Genomic DNA, 21,935 nt, shown 5'->3' with positions numbered 1-21,935 from the left:
CAGTGCAAAATGATGTTCATGAGCAGTTTCTAAGACTGGAAGAGGAAATGTCAATCCAATAATGAAAATAAGATATCCAAGTACAAGCACAGGCAAGGGTTAGTCCTCAGGAGCTAGTAAGGCACTAAATACCTGAAACAGAGTCTATTTTAGAGGCACAGAACAGTGAACCCTGGTGTTTGTTGGCATATATTATTATTTCGATGATATGGACCAATCTCTTAGAATGCTGAGTTTGGAGGACCATAATTCAGTGGATTAGATCAAAGGTTTTCAAAATGCACTCTTGCTTGGAGGTTCTCAGGGGTTCACTGCTGAGAACATTACCAAGAGCAGGGAAACTTGCCTGAAAGATACTTTGCCCACCCCTAATGACCACTCCTTGCAATGTGCAACCTCAAAGTGTGCTCAAGGAATCAGTCTCAGTGTTTGTGGGACAATGGCCAATCCTCCTTATGAACTGACTAGGGGTCCTGGAACTTTTGCCAGAATCCTCTTCTATCTGTAGTTGTTCAACTGTAGACACATTAAACAAGTCAATGAGGAAGGGGATCCATCAAGACAGAACGTTTGAAAAATGATAGAATTCAGTGGTCTACATTTTTCTGGTTCTACCTTTCCAAAGAGAGAAAAACTATTTTTGATCGATCAGACTCGGAGGAATAAATGGTAAAGTGTTGGTTTTCAGGTTTAAAAGAAACCTTTGTTTATTTGAATGTGTAATGTACTCAGGAGGGCAAATAATACAACATAAAATACGGCAATATAGATAGCTTCTAAGTGACCATAACAAATTCATCCAACCTCCTAATTATCTCTTTCCAGCCTCATCTCTGTCTCAGACTCGGATGAAAATAATTCTAATTGTTTCATTCAGGTGATCATTAAATATAGATTGAAGACCGCTACTTCTGGTTGTTGTGTTTTTTGGTACAACAACCCACCATCCATGCACACCCTACTCCCACCAGGAGAAAAGGGAGGGGACTTGCCACCCCATCTGCTGTGTGCAGAGCCTCCGGCACAGATGAAGTGGTCTGGCTTGATAGCAAAAGGTAAAGGTAAAGGGACCCCTGACCATTAGGTCCAGTCATGGCCGACTCTGGGGTTGCGGTGCTCATCTCACTTTATTGATCAAAGGAGCCAGCATACAGCTTCCGGGTCATGTGGCCAGCATGACTAAGCTGCTTCTGGCGAACCAGAGCAGTGCACAGAAACACCGTTTACCTTCCCACCAGAGCGGTACCTATTTATCTACTTGCACTGGTGTGCTTTCAAACTGCCAGGTTGGCAGGAGCAGGGACCAAGCAACGGGAGCTCACCCCGTCGTGGGGATTCGAACCACCAACCTTCTGATTGGCAAGTCCTAGGCTCTGTGGTTTAACCCACAGCGCCACCCACATCCCTCTTGATAGCTAGCCTGTATCAAATTGCTGAGACCCCTGCTTCGCCTTTATTCCACAGGTGTTCCATCCATGGGGTGACAAATCTAAAGTATCAGAGACTGTGTGAGAAATGAATATATTTAACATTTAAAAAAAAAATGGAGGGGAGAGTGGGGGGAGTGTTTCATTTCATGTTCTTCTCAATCCAGTCTTTGAAAGGGATGGCTCGGGTATAGCCGGCATAGAGTTCTAGGCTGCATGTTTTATCATAGCCCCAGCTCACTAACCCCATGAGATGCCAGGTTAACTCCGGAGATGATTTTCCTGGCAAAGCTATAGCTGCAATGCCTCCAGTCTCAGCAGGGCAGATGTTGGAAAAGGCTGTGGGGTGCTGCTTGGCGCAAAACATGCTCTCGGTGACGCTGACCTGGATGCCATTTTCCTCATACTGCTGCTCACACAACAAGGAGTCTACCATCTGAACAGTCCCCATGCGCAGGGTGTCGTTCTTGTAGCTCGGATCGGCGACATCTGTCAGGATCTTCCAGCCAGTGATCATTATCTGCAAGTCATCTGCGGGTGGATCGATATCGCGTATGGATGCCAAGCATATGGGTTGGACACGGCTGCTGATTTTCCCTTTGTCCAGGAGTTTAATGAGAGCAATGTCGGAGTCGAGCAAGATAGGGTCATAGTTAGGGTGAACTATGATGGCTGAAATCTAGGAAAGAGCCCAGAAATAGTCAAGAAATTATAACGGCTTCATTTTCAGTTCACCATTTACTTGAAATAATAATAATAATAATAATAATAATAATAATAATAATAATAATAATAAATTATACTTTTCCCCTGAAAGGGACTCAAGGAGGCTAAAATAGAAAGAGCTAAAAAAAAAAAAAACGGGGAAAGCTATCATTAAAAATAAATGCAGTGGTACCTCGGGTTAAGTACTTAATTCGTTCCGGAGGTCCGTTCTTAACCTGAAACTTTTCTTAACCTTAACCTGAAGCACCACTTTAGCTAATGGGGCCTCCCGCTGCTGCCATGCCGGTGCCACACTATTTCTGTTCTCATCCTGAAGCAAAGTTCTTAACCTGAGGTACTATTTCTGGGTTAGTGGAGTCTGTAACCCGAGGTACCACTGTATTAATAGAATACTGTGTGCGATCTGTTAAAACATACATAAAAACACTGCAGCACCAAGCCAGTTAAAACAGTCAGTTCCCAAAAATGTGTTGGAACATAATATATACAACTGGGAAATTCTGAGGTGTCTCTAGTCATTGTAAAGTGGTCTCATTGCTGCTGGTGACTCATTGTCATTATTTAGAAAGATCTTATGGTAGATTACACTATTGAATAGGAAATCAAATGGCCCACATGTTTTCATTTAAACTGTAATATCTGTAGCAAGTATTTTGCAGCAGTATTTTGTAGCAAGGTCATTTATACTGGACAGATCTGCATACATTTCACAGCTGAATGGCAGAATCCTTTGCAAACATACTGTGAGGTGCTTCTCAGAGACTGGCAGGGGAAGGAGGTATCACAGTATTGGAAGTGCAAACATTCTGCATCTGCAATGACCAGGGCCAGGGGGAAGGAGAGGGAATACTCTGTAGTGCAGTACTCCTGAGTGTCTGGTCTGGGTAACTAGAACAGAATGCGTAGAGCCTTCAGACTTTTTAAAAAAGTTATTGATGCCAACTAGAAAATTTCTTTAAAACATTGGCAAATGAAGATGAAGATTTTGCAATACCAGGCAATCCTAACAAGTAGAGCGATCATAGCAGTGTATAGGTCTTCTGACTACAAATGGGTTTCATGGTAACAAATAACTGGCTAGGAAATTGCCTGAGATGTTATATAATACTTCAAGTTGGTAAACCTACTTGATCCAAATGACAGCCGAATAAACCTTCCAGCAGAGCAGAGCTGACCAGGGACAACAAATTTACAAGTTCAGCTTTAAGCTTTCAGATTTTCACTGTTTTCCAAAATGCAGTCAGCAAATGAAATGATGCACACAGCCAAGAGTATACGGGATGCCAGCCTTACTAAATATATTTTCTAATTAGCACTGGAATTAGCTGGCACTTTTTAAAAAAAGCAGTCTCATCTAAGATGCCAAACATTTAATGAGGAAACTGAAATATAATCACATTGTGAGAGATTATAGAGTAGAATAGAAATATATCCCATTATATTATATCATATCATATCATATATCATAATTATTATATTATATTATATTATATTATTATATTATATTATATTATATTATATTATATTATATTATATTATATTATATTATATTATATTTATATTTATATTTATTATATTATATTATATTATATTATATTATATTATATTATTATATTATATTATATTATTACAAACACACACAATGGAACACAATCATACAGCTTTTGTTGGTAAATTTGATTTAGACATTATTATTTTAAAAATACAAGGGATGTGCTAATCATAGTCATGTACTTAAAACATTTTTTTTATTTTTTGTGATTTTAGTGGGATCTACCGCCATGTAAGTACAGTCGTACCTTGGTTCTCAAACGTAATCCATTCTGGAAGTCCGCTCAACTCTCGAAACTATTCGAAAACCAAGGTGCAGCTTCCCATTGGCTGTAGGAGCTTCCTGCACTCAAGTGGAAGCCACGCTGGACGTTCGGCTTCTGAAAAATGTTCGGAAACTCGAACACTTCTGGGTTTTGAGTGTTCGGGAGCCAAACACCAAGGCGTTTGAGAACCAAGGTATGACTGTACTTACATTTTCAGTCTCCAAATGGTCTCTCTGTTTCAACACGGAGCCCTGAATGTGCAGCAGTCCCTTTCTGTAGGCCTTTACACCTGTTTGCACATGCACAGTGTCATGGCGCCTCAAAGCCTTACTCACCCGCAAGTTCTGTATGGTCTTTTCGTCTCTATCATCATCTCTGTAGAACTTGCCAAGAACGACTTTGATGTCTGCTGCTTTGAGAACAGTGACCTTCCCCAGATTGGTGACGCAGTGGGCTGCCACCACGACTGTGCGCTCGTTTAGAAGGGCCCCGCTGCAAATCAATATCCAGGCCCCTTTTCTGTGACTGGGAACCTTCACCCCATTGGGCCTCCTATAGATGGCTGCTTGCCACGGCCATCTGCTTGAGGATGTTTTTGGAACGGTGGTGTTTTCTGCCTTTCCACAGACTGTCAGAAAAGAGAGATAAAATTATTATTGCTGCTGTTGTCTTGGTTTTTCTCTAAGGTATTATATGTTTCAGAGGCTTCTTACTTGGGATGCATGAAGGAGCTCTCCCGCTCCACTTCCCTGTTTTCAGACAGGTTCTCCGGCTGCTTCCCAAACGACGATAGAAAGGAGAAATGCAATCATACTGAAGCTGTGTGTGAAGATGCTGGAATCCTGGAGGTAGTTCTCCAAATGGTAGTAATGGTTTTTTGGTTGGGTATACGTCCAGCTTCTGCTTGTTAAATGTCGACGAATAGAGCCGATGCAAAGGGGTTTCCCTGTTTCGATGCATAAAGAACATAGGAATATCACCCCAAACCTGTCATCACAGTGTTTTATGGCACATATAAACAAATGTTTAATGCAGGCATAGCCAAACGTGGCCATCCAGCTGTTTTGGGACTACCGTCATCCCTGACCACTGGTCCTGTTAGCTAGGGATGATGGGAGTTGTAGTCCCAAAACAGCTGGAGGGGCAAGTTTGGCCATGCCTGGTTTAATGGGTACAATTCAGATAAACTGTGCATGTGCTTAAACTCTACCGAAGTGATTTAATTGCGTTCTTGTAGCCAATAGATTTCATTGCTCAGAATCCAGCTCAGAGCTGGATGTGCAGTGGGTTTAATCATGCCTAACTGGGCTAGATTGTGGCAAGTGGATCTAAAATTATTTGGAATGTGTCCAGAAGGGATCACCAACTTTTTGGGGTGAGTGGGCACATTTGGAATTTTGAGAAAGTTGCATGGACTCCAAAATGGCTGCTCAATCTAAAAGTGCAGAAAAAGAAACAGGACCACAAAATGTATGGCCATGCCCCCACTGGCGGGGTGGGGACAGACATTCAAGTGCTGGGAGTTGTGTGTGAGGATCCTTTATAAGCTTACAGCTGTGAGATGGTCCTGAGCAGACATCCTCAACCTCGGCCCTCCAGATGTTTTGAGACTACCTACAGTTTGTGTTGTCTTGTGGGTAACTTCATCAGCTTGGATGTCTATACCCAGTGTACCCCTATTCATTATTTCTAGAACATCAGTGTTGTTTATGCAAAGCGTTTGGTAGGATGTCCAAACAAGCTAGGACACATAGGAAAAAGGTATAAATATTGCTTGTTAACACTGTAGTTAAGACACTGCGATCTCACCTTGACTGAACCTGCATAGGGAGTACTTTCTGTCTCACCAGGTCAGAGATCTTTGGCTCTTTGCAAGCTAGGGGGGAAAAAATACAATGTTCCACAATGCTTTTCCATAGTTGAAAGTTATGTTTCATATACCTGTCCATCCTTTCCTTTTCCTAATAGCAATGCCTCAAGATGAGAGGCAATCAGTATACAAAATAGCGGCACCTGAATTTTCTTTTCAAAGCAGCTACCGTATTTTTCCGTCTATAAGACGGAAGCTCTAATATAAGACGAACTCTATTTTTTGAGCCCAAAATTAAGAAATAAATATTTTAAACATTCCATGTATAAGACGACCCCCAATTTCAAACTTTAAAAAATTGGGGAAAAGCATAGTCTTATACATGGAAAAATATGGTATTTTCAGAGAGAAGCTTAGCTGTGCATTTTAAATGTATGTACATGTTAAAATACTGTAAACTAGCATGAGTTCTAGATCCGGGAAGGAGAACTGGTGGCCTCCCAGATGTTACTCGACTACAACTTCCATCTGCCACAGTCAGCATGGCAAATTGTCAAGGATGATGGGAGCTGTAGTCCAATAGCAATTGGGCGGGCCACAGGTACCTCCCTTTATTTGGATAACTATATGTTAGAAATGACACATTTGATTTTTATTTATACTTTTCAAGTTTATACATTTCATTAGTTTCACAATCAATTTAACTTTTCAAAGTTTGACTTCCTTCCCCCTCTTTCTGCGGTTCTTTAATTTTTTTTATCTTCTGCATATCCAAATTCATTTAATTATCTACTTTAAATATATACACTTATGAAACTGCAGGTTGTTGTAATAATTCTACCAGTGTTCTTATCCGTAAATATTCAATCAACAATTTCCATTCTTTTATAAAAAGTTTGTTATCTTGATTTCTTATTCTTCTGGTAAGTTTTGCCATTTCTGCATATTCCATAAGTTTTTGTATCCATTTTTCTTTTGCTTCTTTCCACTTTGGGGCGAGTAGCATTCCAAATGACACATTTGGATCCAGACTAATTGTGAAATATACTGAATGCTTACTGAGAAGTAAATCCCGCTGAGCTCTATGGACCTTACTCCCTGGTAAGTGCATATAGGATTGCAGCCTAGTTACATTCAGTTCCCATTGAAATAAATGGGATTTAAATATGACTTCCTTCCAAGCACATATAATGAAGATCACACTGATAAAGAGATGGCAGGCTGGAAAGCAAGAGGCATGAGCCTGGAGGGAAGTCTGGCAGGCAAGTGAAACTTCGGCACAAGAGTCAATGCCAGAAGGCAGACAAATACAGTAAATGCCAACAGTTGTCTAGACAATGGTCAAGGTTGATCTGGAAGACACTACAACCCTACCAGTCAGTGGAAGCAAATGTTGGTGGGGTCACCGGAGAATGAGAAGATAACTGAGCCATGGAACCTCCTTACCTGCAGCCCCCCATGGCTGACCACTGAAAACCATCAAGTACAAACCAAAAGTACCCTTTCTTTAGGTTCCGGTGCAAACATTTTGCAGAAAATGAGTTTTTGTCATTTCTTGTGCATATGTGCACTTTAAAAACCTAGAAATACACATCTGCTGGAGTAGATTCTAACTTCACTGAGAGCAGTGGAGGATGATTGGCAAAAACTGTCTGCCTCTGCAATGGGTGCCAACCCATCCTTGTATTGATATTTGCCATGAAGCAGCTTGTATCTCATTATGTCTCAGCTATAAAACTAAGCCAATGTAAAAAACAACAAATTGTTAGTTGTCATAAAAGGGATTGTAAATTACCTTTAATGCAAATTGGCTGTTTTCCTGACCATTCTCCATTATCTTGGCAGGTCCTTTGCTCATTGCCACTGAGAACATAGGAGTTATTGCAAAAGAATGTAATAACTGCTCCAATTTTTGCATACCGGCCGTTCATCAATGCAGTACCATCCATCATTTTCTTGTACCCATTGAGTGGAGCAGCAGGATCAGAGCAGTTTCTATCTTCTGTGACTAACAGCAAGGGGATACATTTTATTTTTCCATGCAGAAAGTATTAATCCTGACCATCAGATCATTCCACAGTTTATACACCTATTGTACACTGCCATGCATATTATTAACTTTCCTTTTATGAGCATTAAAGAAGTAGTAATTGCAACTGCAAAATAACACTACAGATATAAACAGTTTGATTTGATAAAATCTAATTCCATTGAGAATTGCAATGAAGTTACTTCAAGCTTTAGCCAAGCTAGGTGTGCTTTCCAGATGTTTCAGACTTCAACTCCCATATCCCCAGCCAGCACAGCTGTGTTGGGGCTGATGGGAGTTGTAGTTCAAACATTTCAAGGACACCAGGTTGGCAAAGGTTGTTCCATTGGACCATTGCATTCCATAGTTGCATCCAGCAAGTGGTGAACCAAAAGTCAAACTGCAAAAACTAAGGATAGAAGTTGTCTTTCCACAGTTCATCCACAAAATTGCACAGTTTGCAACAACACTACCGTTTGATTTATTACTGCTTGACTAGCCATAATAATAGCAGATTAATGTGGAAACAGATCAGACTTGTGAATGAACTCATGCAAAATTGACACTGGGTAGTAATTCATCCATTTTTAGAGGAGTGCTCACCATCTGATCAAGAAACCTGTTTTTTATGCACATGAATATACTGGAGCTCTTTCTGGCCTTAGCATGTGGCGTGTTCATTATCACCTGTCTCTGCTCCCCAATTACTATCTCAGTGGGGCTCTCATTTCTCCAGGTTGGCACTCAAGCCCAGAGCCCCAGAGCTTCAGCGACTCCTGAAATGTCAAAGGCAGTGCTGCATACACTGGCTGCAGCTTCGCATAAAGAGAGATTTGGAAAGGAAAGAAGAAGTAAATTGCTCTTTTTATTGCACACAGGCAACTTGGGATGTGCCACATAACTGCTGGTGGCCTTGGAGGAAAGTGCTTTAAAAGCAATGGGAGACTTACTAGAGTTTGAGGAAGGTGGTGGCTGATGGAGAGGAGGCAGGATAATGGCATATTCTGCTGAGCATGGAGAAACAGGGATTCACCTACACACAATATGGTCAGTGTATGCATTTTCCATCATGAAACTTAAATGGAATATTGGAAGAATCTTGAAAATGGCCTGCCAGATGTGCGGCTCAGATTTGTATCCAACTATTCAAAATGGCACTTCAGCTGTTTTCCAGCCATTTCCAAGGAATGCAGACAGTTCTGACTTCAGAATTCCAAGTTAGCAAATAAGGGCTGTGCACCTGTACATTTGGACTGGTGTATTTGTTAGGCTTTTAAAGAAGTGCCACAAGCACAAAAGTCTCTTTGGCATCCAGAGTACAGCTGTCCGTGGCGGCAGCGACCCAGTCCAGTTTAAGCCTTGTCCCAAGCTTGAAGAAGAGACCTCACAATACCCTTACCCTTACCCAGAATCCCTTGCCAAAAAGAGCAAGGAAGTAGTTGGATGGAATGTTTTCATTTTTGTTTCTGGCAAATGCCAATTTTGCCCTCAGTGGGGAAGGAGAAAAGCATCAGCCACAACATACAAAAATTTGAAAATGGTTTCCTTGTACCTCTACCAAGGGCAAGTCCTTCCTTTAAGGAAGAGCAGCCGATGCCAAGTGGAGCAAGATGTTTTAGGAGCACAGGCAAAAGCTTGCCAGGAGCAGGCACTCATACTTGCTGTAATAATTGGAAGTCACTGTCGACATACAGAGGGCCAGGAGGCCAGTTGGCAAGCCTCCATCCATCAGCCTGTGCTCCGATGTAAATAAGCGACCTGGACTTCAAAAGCCAGGGCACGCTATTAGCAGAGTGTAATGCGCACACAGAATAGGCATGAGGCTTGTGAAGTCATTCTACAACTACAGATTTATTAAACATAAATCAGGACAAAGAAACATGTCATCTCTCTCTCATGTCGTCTCAGAGAGAGCAGCTAAAGCAAAAGCTATACACAAACGGAAGTTCCCAGCATACTGTGCTGGAATGTAAACAGACATGTGAGATGTAACAATCCCATGCCTGTTCCTTAAGGTGGAATGGAATTCTCAACAGTCACTACAAGCACATTGAGGCTTCTGAAGAGGTGGCCTCTTATTAAGAGGGACCATGTGAAAGAATGTCACACTAATAATTCGTCAACCTCAAAACAGTGTTGACTTTGCTGTTAATTAGTCTTAAAGGAAAATAATAATGGAATAATGGTTGAAACTTGATAAAAAATGTAAAGCATCCTTACCACATTCAGAATGATGTTTTGACCAGCTCCCATCCAGCTGACAGTCGGCAACACGGTTGCCTTTCAATGTGTAACCTGCGTTGCATTTGAAGTAAACCTGGGACCCGTATTTAAAGTCATCTCCTTCCACAAAACCATGAGCAGGAGCACCTGGAGTCCTACACATCACCACTGACAGTTCAGATATTTCAAAAAAATCCACTTTATTACAAAAACAGGGCTGTGTTAAGTTGATTCTTTACTTAGAATGTAATAAAAATATTAAGAAGGAAGAGATACAGAGACAAAAAAAATCAAAATATTGAGACTGCTATACATAATTCTTTTTTATATAAAAAAGCACACACTTCATTCCAATCTACCAAATTCCTGATGTATCTTTCATCTTCAATACTACCACCTAAGTAATCCAATTAGTTACTTGACTTAAAGCATGAGTATACAAGTACTTGCAGCACTAGGCCCTTAGGTTTTCTGTGACCAGGTTCGCACGACACACTAAGCAAGACCATGGGTTAGTGTGATACCACTGGCTCCCAAGGAAATCACAGAAATTTTGCTCCATCCCAGGCTCTTTAAGTCACTGAGGTGTGGCAGCTAAGCCATGGTTTTGGCTTAGTGTGTTGTCCAAACCCAGAACCACGGTCAAGGACTCTCCTTAACCATGACTGCAACAATAGGACAAACCTTGGAAAAACTATGGCTTAGTTGCCATGTTATACTGATGTAAAAAGCCTACTTGTAACAATGCTACATAGGGCCACTGCTCCAGTGAAGAGGAACAAGGTACCTGCCCCAGTTGGTGGGTCACCATCAAAGGGCAGCAAATGCCAGCCATTTCATATGTTTATTAGCAACAGCCGTAAAGGCCATCACATGCCAGAAGTTCCTGGACTAGCCCTGTATGCTTTATGACTTTGCTACCATCAGAGTTTTCAGGTTCGTATTGGCTGCCTTGTCATTCTGCCTGATGAAAAAGCAAACGCATTCAGGACCTTTTCACCCAGTAAAATGGGGGCAACACATGCTGTCTTGTAACCCCTTCCTTCTCTAGAGCGTTTCCTGAAGTTTCTCTGCAGCTTGATCCTTTTTCTGTCTCATTCCTGCTTTGTGCAAGAAAAGCTCTGAAGCTGGTTTTGAAATGAGTGCTGCTACCTTGTGTGTTTTATAGGAAAGTTTTCTTTCATTGTGTGAATGGTTGCCTGTCGGGTACATGAACCTGATTGATTTCCCCCCTCTTCAGATTCCACTGTGCATTCAATAGAGTTTTAGCCAAGGACAGAATCCTTTATAAGATATATTTTTAAAATGCCTTTTAAGTGTGTCCCCCGCCTTCAAGGCCAATTTAACCTTTGCAGCTGCCTCTGTGACTCTAGCTGGAAAGAGGTTTCAGAGAGAGAATGGAATAGTGGAACATTCAGTACATATCTCCACTTGTAATGACCATATTCTGCTGGGGTCTGATCCAAATGGGAGAAGTCACACTCAAATCCCTTTAGAAGCACCACCAAACGCTAAGTGTTGGGTTGTCAACAATGAAAGAGTGACCTGGATGGCTGACATCTTATCCCATGCCACAAAAAAGTTACAACTGTATAATCATTTTTTCAAAAAAGAATGGAAATAATTCTGTCCAAAAGGATGGTCCTAGCCAACCACTACCAAGCACATTTAGGTCCCATTAATTCCAAAGGGAAAATATTGAGGGCATGCTTAACTGCCACATTAAAATAATGGGACTTATTTTAATGCTTTCTAGCATATAAGTCCCAGGAAGCAATAAAAGTGATACTATGTGTCACTGGTGCAGTCAGTTAAATTTTGCAGAACATTTAACTATACAAGACCTTCCTCACCAGAGTCCTTCATTATTTCTAAATATTCAGCACAGGTAGGAAGTTTCCTGTGTAATACAGATTAAAAGACAAGTTTTCAGTGCTGCAGGAGAATGAAAAGGCAACAAAAGTAAACCCAATTAGGTGAAGTTCAGGCAGCAGCTTCGTACAGAACCACCATTAAGTACAAACGAAGGCATTATTAATGTAAATGAAGAACATTCTGGCCAATGTCGATTTTTATATTTTCACTACATGGCATAGGAACATAAGGAAGGTGCCTTTTCCTAGGCTATTAGACCGTTTATCCATCTAGACCTCCATGGTCCTCTCTGATTGGCAGTGGATCCTACACAGGCCACATTCATGCCATACATTTAAAGTGCTATGATAACACTTTAAACAGTCATAACTTCTCCCAAAGAATTCTGGGAGCTGTAGTTTGTTAAGGGTGCTGGGAGTTGTTAGGAGACCCCTATTGTCCTCAACAATTCCCAACCCTCTTCCCAGGGAACACGGTAAGACATGTGGAACCAAACTGTATCTCTCAGGCCCCATGTCATGAACATTTTGTGCTCACAAGGGGTTAGGGACTGGGCCAAAAGAGTTGTTTTGGTCAGTCCATACAGCCCTCTTCCTGATTGATGGAGGAGTGCCAAGGCAGAAAATGTGGGGGTCTCAAAACTGTACAAGTCAACGAGTGTGTGATAAGATTTAATACCATCCTTGCCTTTTTTCCTACAGATATTCATTGATTTCTTTTTCTTACAATGAAGTATATTTAATGTTCTATGTTATATTTATGTTCTGTGGGTATTTCTAGAACTCAAAGACAGTCTAGAATAAATGAAGACAGAGTATCTGAATTTTTAAGTTAAGTATTCTGCGTTATTAATAACCAAGAGAATAATTTCATTCCTTTCTTCCTCAATTACTTATGGGCAACATTCCTCAACTTTGAATTATTTGCCATTTAGAAATAGCTTATATACTCAATTTGTTACAGAAAAATTAGATTACCTATTTTAAACCACTTTCTTCTTCTGCTGAACATTCCCCTATTAATCCTTTCTAAATCCTGACTGTTCTTTACCCATGTTCCATTACTTCTCTGCATAAATAAAGCCTACTTTTCTTTTTCTGGTCTCTTTCCCCTCCATTATTCATTGCTAAATAATACATAGGTTAATCTCATCCACCCACATCTCATCCATAATATATCCCATAGCTAGATAATAATTATTTGTCTTCAGTATGACCACAGGTATTGACATTTGCCACCTATACCACTGAAATATGGCCCACAAGAGACTATAAAGAATCTGATTTTTGTGAAGTCCAGTGTGAATTGACCTGAACTAAGCCTATCAGATTGGAATGCGGATTGGAATGTAGCGATCTGTGGGATTTTACACTTCTCCAAATGTTGTAGCACTGCTCTCGGCTCAAAAATTTCCTCATAAGACAATTTCAAATGTGTATTTTGAGAGAAAGTGTGTTTAAAACCATGCACTTGTATATGAATTCTAATGCAAGTTTTTTTCTTATAAATATTCACAGAGAAAACAGAAATGGTATAGAATGTACAGAATGGGTGAACGCATGGAAAAGTGACTTGCATTAAAAACAGAGAGTGATCTGTCTGTCCCAAATAAAATTGCTTTCATGTTTTTAGGGGCAGACCTTGGTCTTTCAAATTTCAGTGGTGCACTGTGCAAGGCCAAAATTTTGCAACCCCGCCTCTTGCCTCCCATTCTACTCAATTCACTATGTCATAGCTGTGACGCTCTGTGGCGCCCCCTTGTGGCGACCCAGTCTGACAGAACCGGGCACTCTGCTCTAAATCCACCTGATATTTTCAAGGTATTAATATGATCTTTTAAAACATAGAATTGATTCTAGAGAAAGTTGATCTGATCACTCTGTGACTGCAGCAAAGGATAAATACTGTACACCCAGGTAGGAATTTCCAATCACAGGAAATTTTGCGATAGTCTGTCTCTCTAGAACAGGCATAGGCAAACTTGGCCCTCCAGATGTTTTGGGACTACAATTCCCATCATCCCTGAACACTGGTCTTGTTAGCTAGGGATCATGGGAGTTGTAGTCCCAAAACATCTGGAGGGCTGAGTTTGCCTATGCCTGCTCTAGAACAAGCATAGGGCAAGGCTGCCTAGAAAACAAATGCTTCCACATGTGGCAAATGTGTGTTCGAGGCACTTCCACCACACTTTTGAATGTCTGTCTTCACGCACACTTGGACAGTATTCCTCACTCATGCCTCGTACATAACATGGAAGGGAATCTTGTAGTGATCACCGAGCCTCACAGTATATTTTCATCCATGGATTTAGAGTTCTGGTTTGAGCAAAACATCCTTTTCTGCAGTTATCCCGACAGCCAGGAATCACCAGAATAAAGCAATGATGTAATCCCAGCAGCAATGAAAATCTTTTCATGCCCTTCCAGCGAAGTGGACCCCCCCCCCCCAATGTCTTCCAGTTCCATGCGTCTGTGAATGAGACAGTAACCATGTGAAAGTATGCTTGGGTCAGCCACTGGGGTGTATTCATCCGGAGGCAATTTGGAGGCTGTTGCTTACAACTAGCCACTTGATCTTTATCAGCATTGTTCGAATCCCTTAGAAATCTGTGTCTTTGGATACAACCTTTCCGGTTATTTGGTTAACCCATTTAATTATAGAACTGAACTGGTTTGCATATAAGACTGGGCTGAATGAAAACTAGAAACGTCCCCATCAAACTTCACCTTCTCGCTCTATGCTTCTATCATTAATATTGTGAACAGGTTCCAGAAGGTATCTCTTGGTAAGCACATAGGGAACACCACAATAAATAGCTGCTTAAAAGGAAGATTGTGGGGCTGAATAAAGGATGGTATTTTCTTTAAATAATAATAAAATAACAATAAACCAAATCTGTATCCTGCCCTTTTCCCACTTAGCTCAGGATAGCTTGGCTGAGACATTACTGGACTGTGGTTTTTTTTTGTTGGGGAGGGGGGTGCCTTCACTACCCCCCCAAATTGTTTTGGTACATCTACAAATATCAGGCTTTCCGCAAGCCTGCCAATCACTCCCAATCACAGCTAATCAATATTTTGTTGTTATGGAGTAAGGTTGCATGTGATTAGGAAGTATCCTGGCAATGCTATGAGTTATTATGACTTTATTGAATTGTATTCATTGTTTTGATGAAGTTGTTGTTTGCTTCAAATGCTATTGTGTTTGATATTATAAGTGACTGCAATGTGTGTGCGTTTTAAAGCTCTTGTGGTTATTGTAAGCTGCTTTGAGCTCAACATCTGCTGTTGGGAAAGCAGAATACAAGTATAAAATCAAATCAACCTTCTGAGATGCACAGGTGGTGTCATTTTGGTTGTACAACGATCCACATTTCCAGAATGCATTTGTCATTAGTATAAAGGATTTAGGGTGGGGGGAGTGATTAGGAGAGGGGAGCAACATCCCTAGCTGAAATAACCCTGAGGTGACATTACTGAAACACCCCATACTAGACAGATCGCAGTTTGGCTGCTTTGTCTGGAAGCAACAGACACTTCTGAAGACATGAGCCCCTTACAACAATCTAATCAGGACATAACCTGAATAACCACGGCCAGATCCAGTTCCTTGGTTGGGGCATCAACAGAATTGCTACAAGTATGTACCTTTTCCTACCAATAATATTTAAGCCAACAGCTGAAGTTCATTAAGAATCACAGCAACAATAGAAATAATGCAAATATGTGGAGGGAAGGCACCATATGCCTTAATTCAAGGTGACATGGTGAGTCAGTAGCAGAGCTGTGAAAGCTGAATTTTCCCCTCTGCATTGTTCTGCAATTCAAAATACAGAATTGGAGCCTAACCTTCCTGACCGCCAACACACACACACGTGCGCGCGCGCGCACACACACACACACACACACATGCACTCACTCACACACACACACACAGAGTTTGCCTAATGACATTTCCATCAGCCTGCATGATTTGCCACAGTTTCAGTAATTCTGCCCTGCTTTCCTTTTCAACAAATTCATCTCCCAGATTGCAATGTGATATATTAAGCAATATACCTTATGCTGCATTTTGCAATGCCAAGAGGTCATCAAATTTTATTTCACTCTGAAGGTTTCAGGAGCAACCTTGGCTGTCATTTTCAGAGTCCACGCATCCTTGTTCTCAGCTCATGGATGAGAAGCTCAAAAGGAAAGGGATTAAGTAGGACCTCCATTACACGTTGCTTGGTCTTTGAGGTACTGGTCTCAGGGTAGCAGTCAGGACATAGGAAGTTGTCATATACTGTACTGAGTCAAGTCAAACCACTGGCCAATCTAACTCAGTATCAGGAGTGCCAGCTTGGCCCCATGACTGTGGATGCACAGGGTCATGGGTGCCATGTAGTGCATGGCACTGCCACCAAAATTTGTGGATGCCCGGCCCCTTCAAGGGGAATTTTGTGGGTGCTTGGGCACCCAGGGCCCCAGGGAGCTGGCACCTATGCTCAGTATTGTCAGCAATGACTGACAATGGGTCTCCAGAGTTTCAGACAGGAGTCACTACAGAGGAGGATTTGGTGCAACCAGAGAGGGCCCTTTCTCAGACCCCAGTAGGCTTGTCCAGCTTTGGGAAGGAGGTGTGAGGGCTCTGACAGGGTCCTAGAGTCCTCCTTCCTCCTTCCCAAAGCCGGGCAAGCACCCCTCAGCCACAACTTAATGCTCCCTACTTCTCAATCCTGTTTGTAGATAAAGGGAAAGGGATCCCTGACCATTAGGTCCAGTCGTGGCTGACTCTGGGGTTGTGGCACTCATCTCGCTTTATTGGCCGAGGGAGCCAGCGTACAGCTTCCAGGTCATGTGGCCAGCAGACTAAGCCGCTTCTGGCGACCAGAGCAGCGCACGGAAACACTGTTTACCTTCCCGCCGGAGCAGTACCTATTTACCGTATTTTTTTGCACCATAACACTCACTTTTTTCCTCCTAGAAAGTAAGGGGAAATGTCTGTGCGTGTTATGGAGCGAATGCCAACGGGTGGCGGGGTGGATCTGCTGCAGTTGTGAGCAGAGGATCCATGGTTCCCCTTCCTTCCCTCCTCCGTGGCTCGCTTTGAAACAGCAAAGCGGGAGAAGAGCCGCGGAGTGGGGAGGAGAGAGGGACAGAGAGCCTGCTTCTTTAAAGGAGCAAAGCGGGAGGGGAGAGGAGCCGCTTACACAAGTGTAAGCGGCTCCTGTCCGGTTGGCTCCTTTAAAGCAAGCAGGCTCTCTGTCCCTCTCTCCTCCCCACTCAGCTCGCTAAATAGCATTATTAGCAGCATCCTTCTCCACACACCCCATGCGTGCTCCTTGTCCCTTGAGTGCTTTTCCTTCCCTCCCCACTTAAAACGTGGTTACAAAGCACGGATCCACATGGATCCTCGGTATTTTTGCACTGGGTCACCCCAAATTCACCATCAGATCACATAGCATGTCCATGGCTACATTTTGCACCAAAAAAATCACGCACCCACTGTTGCCTGGGGTCGCAGTGGTGCAAAAACGTGGTTACAAAGCATGGATCCACATGGATCCTCAGGATCTTTGCATTGGGCTGCTCCAAACTCACTGTCAGATCACATGTCTGTGGCCACAGCATGAACCACAAAAATCATACATCCACTGTTTCATTTAGAATATTTTTTTTCTTGTTTTCCTCCTCTAAAAACTACGTGCGTGTTATGGTCTGGTGCGTGTTATAGAGTGAAAAATATGGTATCTACTTGCACTTTGACGTACCTTTGAACTGCTAGGTTGGCAGGAGCAGGGACTGAGCAATGGGAGCTCACCCCGTCACGGGGATTCGAACCGCCGACCTTCTTATCGGGAAGTCCTAGGCTCTGTGGTTTAACCCACAGCACCACATTTCTGCTCAGGTGAGTCCCATTGAGGTTTACATTCAGGTAAGTCTTGCAGTCTAATCCTATATACGTCTTTTCAGAAGTAAACCCCATTGCTTTCAATAGGGCTTGTTCCCAAGTGTGTATAGGATTTCAGCCTTATTCATTTTTTAAAACAAACAAACAAAAAGATTTTCCTCTGTCCAATATTAGGAAGGAATGTTGAATATTGGCACTCAGTCATTTCAGGTAATCACATGAACATCTCCCCTTTATCAGTGCAGCAACATCATAGCAGTAGTCTCACAATACTGGCTGTAAAGATTAATTTCTCTCTTTAAAACAAACAAACCAAAAACAACAACCATGTTCAATACCCTACAGAGAGCAGCTGTTTCTACTTCTCCTGCTGCCAGAGGCTGAGAGGGTGTCCCTTTTAAACACATGAGTCAGTCGGCAAAGACAAGGAAGCCCTGAAGAACCGTCTTTCTGAAAACCTTGTGTGTGGCTGAGCAATGGCAGTGGGCAAGAGTCAAGCACAGGAGAAGGACCAAGAGAGCACTTTCACAGGCCTATCCTGGAAAAAAGGGGGTGATGCTGGAACGATCGAGGAGCTGCTAGTGATAGCACAGTATGCCACAGTTTAGCTCAATGGAGCACCCTTCATTAGGATGCGGGAGAAGTGTCAAACGGCTGGCAAGGGAGACTGGGAAGCCATAAAGAAATGGAAGTTGGATCTAAGCAATGAATTCCCCATTCAATACAAGATCCCAGCATTTACTCAAGGACTTGAGCTTGCTGGGCTTTGTTTCAGACAAAGGTGACAGGAAGTCTCAGAGCAAAAAGGGGTCAGAGTCCCTCGCTTAGAAGGCCAGCAATTCCCTGGGAGGCCCACTGAGCCAGAATGCTCTGCACCCCCTGAGAGGAACACAGTACACAACTTGAAAGGGGGGAGGGGAGGGGAGGGGGAAAAACCATTTCTAGCCTGGTCAAAGAGAGGCTGAGCAAGGATAGGACTGTATTCCACATATACATAACAGGGGTTAATAAAGCACTGGGGTGGGGTGGGGGAAGAGAGCATTTATGCTAAAGTTTTCCAAAACTTTGGCTACTTATAGCCTAAGTGTCCAATCCGACTGTGGGTGGAGTTTGTTAAATTGCTACAAAAATAATTTGGGTTGGATTCAGACTTCGGCTGCATACACACAGCTACTTTTCCAATGTTAGAAAAAGGCACTTCCGGAAATATACCAGAATATAGTGGAAATGTAGCTCTCATTTCCGTGTTATTTGCTTCCAGAAAAAAAATATCCATTCGTAAATAACTTTGAAATGAAAGCTAAACCTCCACTATATTTCCAGAAGCGGCTTTTATGTCAAGTGAAATCTAAAAGACAATTAAGAGTTAGGAAAACAGGAAAATGGAATAAACTACCGTGTGAATGCACACGTTGTCATACTTAAACACACCAAAATCAATGGGACTAACTTAGATCTGGAGTCAACTTTTGCTTGAGAGCCTGGCAGGTGGGTTCGTGTTAATAGTCACAGTGCAGCTGATATATCTGTGGGTGGAGGGGTCCTAATGGTCAGTTTGGCAAACAGTCCTGTACTCTACTCTTATCCTTCCTCAGGCTGTCCAGCAGGGGTTCAAGCAAAGAGCAGAACAACACAGGCCTTGTCCACACACACATTTAATGTGCATTTGCAGCTCCTTCCCCACTGCAAAGAATTTGGACCTCATCCACCTGATGCTCCCCTTCACCAGTCCCCTTACCACTTCTTCCAATTTATACTTAGAACTGTTTTGAATTTGCAGCTGCTCAATCCACATACGGTTGCACTAGCCAACTGTGCCAGCAACTTTCCATCTTGTTGCAGCCCTTTAAGCACCAGTTTAGTGCACTTTAGTTATAAATTACAAAGCCCATTGCCTGGCTTTGTATGATAATGTAATGATAATGGAGACAGACGAGATCTAGCTGCAGCTTCTAATAGTTTTCTTTTACATCTAGGGATTGAGGCTGGTGGGCTAATTAGGATGAAAATTAGCCCATCCAATTTGCTCTATTAATAAAGGACTGTGCATCACTTGAATAAGGGGGTGGGGAGAATTCATTGAGATCCGTCCCTAACGCTAACTATTCATGCAATTTAATTTGACAGAAGTTTAGTAAGCACAGAGAAAAATCAGGGGAAACCAGTGCTTTTTTCTGGAGGGGTACGCATACCCCTAAACATTTTGTGAATCTAAGAGGAGAAGAAATTATTTTTAAAAATGTTTAGCTTCTTCTCTAGCACGGTGAATCATCAGTTCTGTCACTACCGCTGATGGCACCCTCAGTTCCTGTCACGGTGTTTCCTGAGTCTCAGACGGAAGTGAGTGTTTAATGTGTGAAGCAGTGTGGAATGTGTGGTGTTTTACTTATGAAAGTTTGGCCTCATTGAGGGGTAGTATTGCAATATGAGTAATGCATGTTCTTTGTACTTTTGTCCATTTGCTGTATTTATTTCCCCGATTTGAACTATAACATGGGGGTTTACTTGAGTCAAAATGAGAGTACCCCTAAACATTTTTTAAGAAAAAGCACTGGGTGAACCAATATTGCATATGCATTACAAGAGGATGGAGATAACACCTAAAAGTGGTGGGAAGATAGACAATTCCCTGATTCCTCAAATCCACAACCAGGATGATAGCACTGGAAAATTAACAATTCAAAGTAAAGCCATTTCAGTTGTATGATCTCTAGGAGAACTCTTCCATTTAGGGTGATATTGTAAAGGTGTCCTATGCATTCTGAAGCCCTATCTGCTGAGGTAATGCAAATACCTATGAAGCAGGACCCAATCCACCTACTGCAACTCAACCACTTTGCTTGAAGGGACAGCATCCCAGAAGGCTTCCCTTGCAGTCATTGTCCTACTGCCCTTCACCCCAGCTGAAGTTCGTAGGTGGGGAAATTCCTGGGTCAAATATGGGGCTGGTGTAATGTTGTGCCATCAATAGGGTGTGTAATACTTGACTGAAGGCATATAATATCCAACATATGTATGACCTCCTCTGTGTTGCCTCTGTCCTCCTCATGTCCGTGCCCTATTTCAGTCCTCTAACTGGCAGAGGATTCCGCCAGCATATCCTGGGCCATTCTGTCAGCATGTCTGCCAGGACAGCAGTTCAGCTAGCACAGTGAGCTTCATGCAAACCCTATAGCCCCTCAGCCAATGGATCGTCAGTATATAAGATTCTGCCCTCAATTTTCTCATTCCAAAAGCACTTCTTTTTGTCTGTGAGGAAACAGTCTCTCATATCAGCAGGGTCTGCCTAGAGAAAAGCTACAGTATATCCTCTTCTTTCAAAGACATGGAATAAAAATGTTGCTGGCTTAGTTTTGAAAGCATTAAGGCAGACAGAAATAATTTTAGGTTCATGATTCTCCTCTATGTATCAAAATAAAGTTGGGACTGTTTACCCATGTACTACCCAGGAAAAAAATGTTCAGGCTTTGTTTGGTAATACCGAAGGAAATTTTAAAAATGTGTGCCAGGAGTGAATTTTAACAAAAACTGCTATAATTCTAAGACATGGGTAGGCAAAGTAAAGCCCGGGGGCCGGATCCGGCCCAATCGCCTTCTAAATCCAGCCCGCGGACAGTCTGAGAATCAGCGTGTTTTTACATGAGTAGAATGTGTCCTTTTATTTAAAATGTATCTCTTGGTTATTTGTGGGGCCTGCCTGGTGTTTTTACATGAGTAGAAAGTGTGTTTTTATTTAAAATGCATCTCTGGGTTATCTGTGGGGCATAGGAATTTGTTCATTCTCCCCCTCAAAAAAAATGTAGTCTGGCCCCCCACAAGGTCTGAGGGACAGTGGACCGGCCCCCTGCTGAAAAAGTTTGCTGACCCCTGTTCTAAGATCTTTAGAATTTAGATAGCTGGGGGGCACACCTCAAGTCTTTTAGCATCTTATAGAACAGGATGATCAATATATTACCCTCCCCCCCCATGTTCTTTTGTATAAGTCATGAGGTATTCATGTTCTTCATTAAAAATGCACTCCTTTATAGAGAATGGTATTATTTAAAATAATACATAGCTATACCCTGTTTCAAGGGTTTCAACCTTTTCGGCCTGTTGGCACAACTGGAATTTTGAGAAGGTGTCATAGGTCCCAT

At 42.2% G+C, this 21,935-nt stretch overlaps 1 protein-coding gene across 2 annotated transcripts in view; it reads right to left on the bottom strand.

Moving 5' to 3' along the window:
- Positions 1-681: 681 nt before the first annotated feature.
- The window catches only part of PAMR1 (peptidase domain containing associated with muscle regeneration 1), a 44,507-nt gene continuing 23,253 nt past the window's right edge, over positions 682-21,935 (bottom strand). For both annotated transcript variants that reach the window (XM_083750258.1, XM_083750259.1), the window contains exons 7-12: positions 10,030-10,200; positions 7,576-7,788; positions 5,780-5,846; positions 4,684-4,916; positions 4,306-4,598; positions 682-2,106 (exon numbers count right to left, since the gene is read on the bottom strand). In XM_083750258.1, coding sequence (XP_083606384.1) covers positions 1,570-2,106; positions 4,306-4,598; positions 4,684-4,916; positions 5,780-5,846; positions 7,576-7,788; positions 10,030-10,200 — 1,514 coding nt within the window. In that variant the 3' untranslated portion in view covers positions 682-1,569. The remainder of the gene's footprint in view (positions 2,107-4,305; positions 4,599-4,683; positions 4,917-5,779; positions 5,847-7,575; positions 7,789-10,029; positions 10,201-21,935) is intronic.

The sequence above is a fragment of the Podarcis gaigeae genome (genome assembly GCF_964106915.1).
Source record: "Podarcis gaigeae genome assembly, chromosome: 1".
Taxonomy (NCBI): Eukaryota; Metazoa; Chordata; class Lepidosauria; order Squamata; family Lacertidae; genus Podarcis; species Podarcis gaigeae.
Note: the sequence above shows the minus strand (reverse complement) of the source record. Positions and strands in the feature narration are given on the sequence as shown.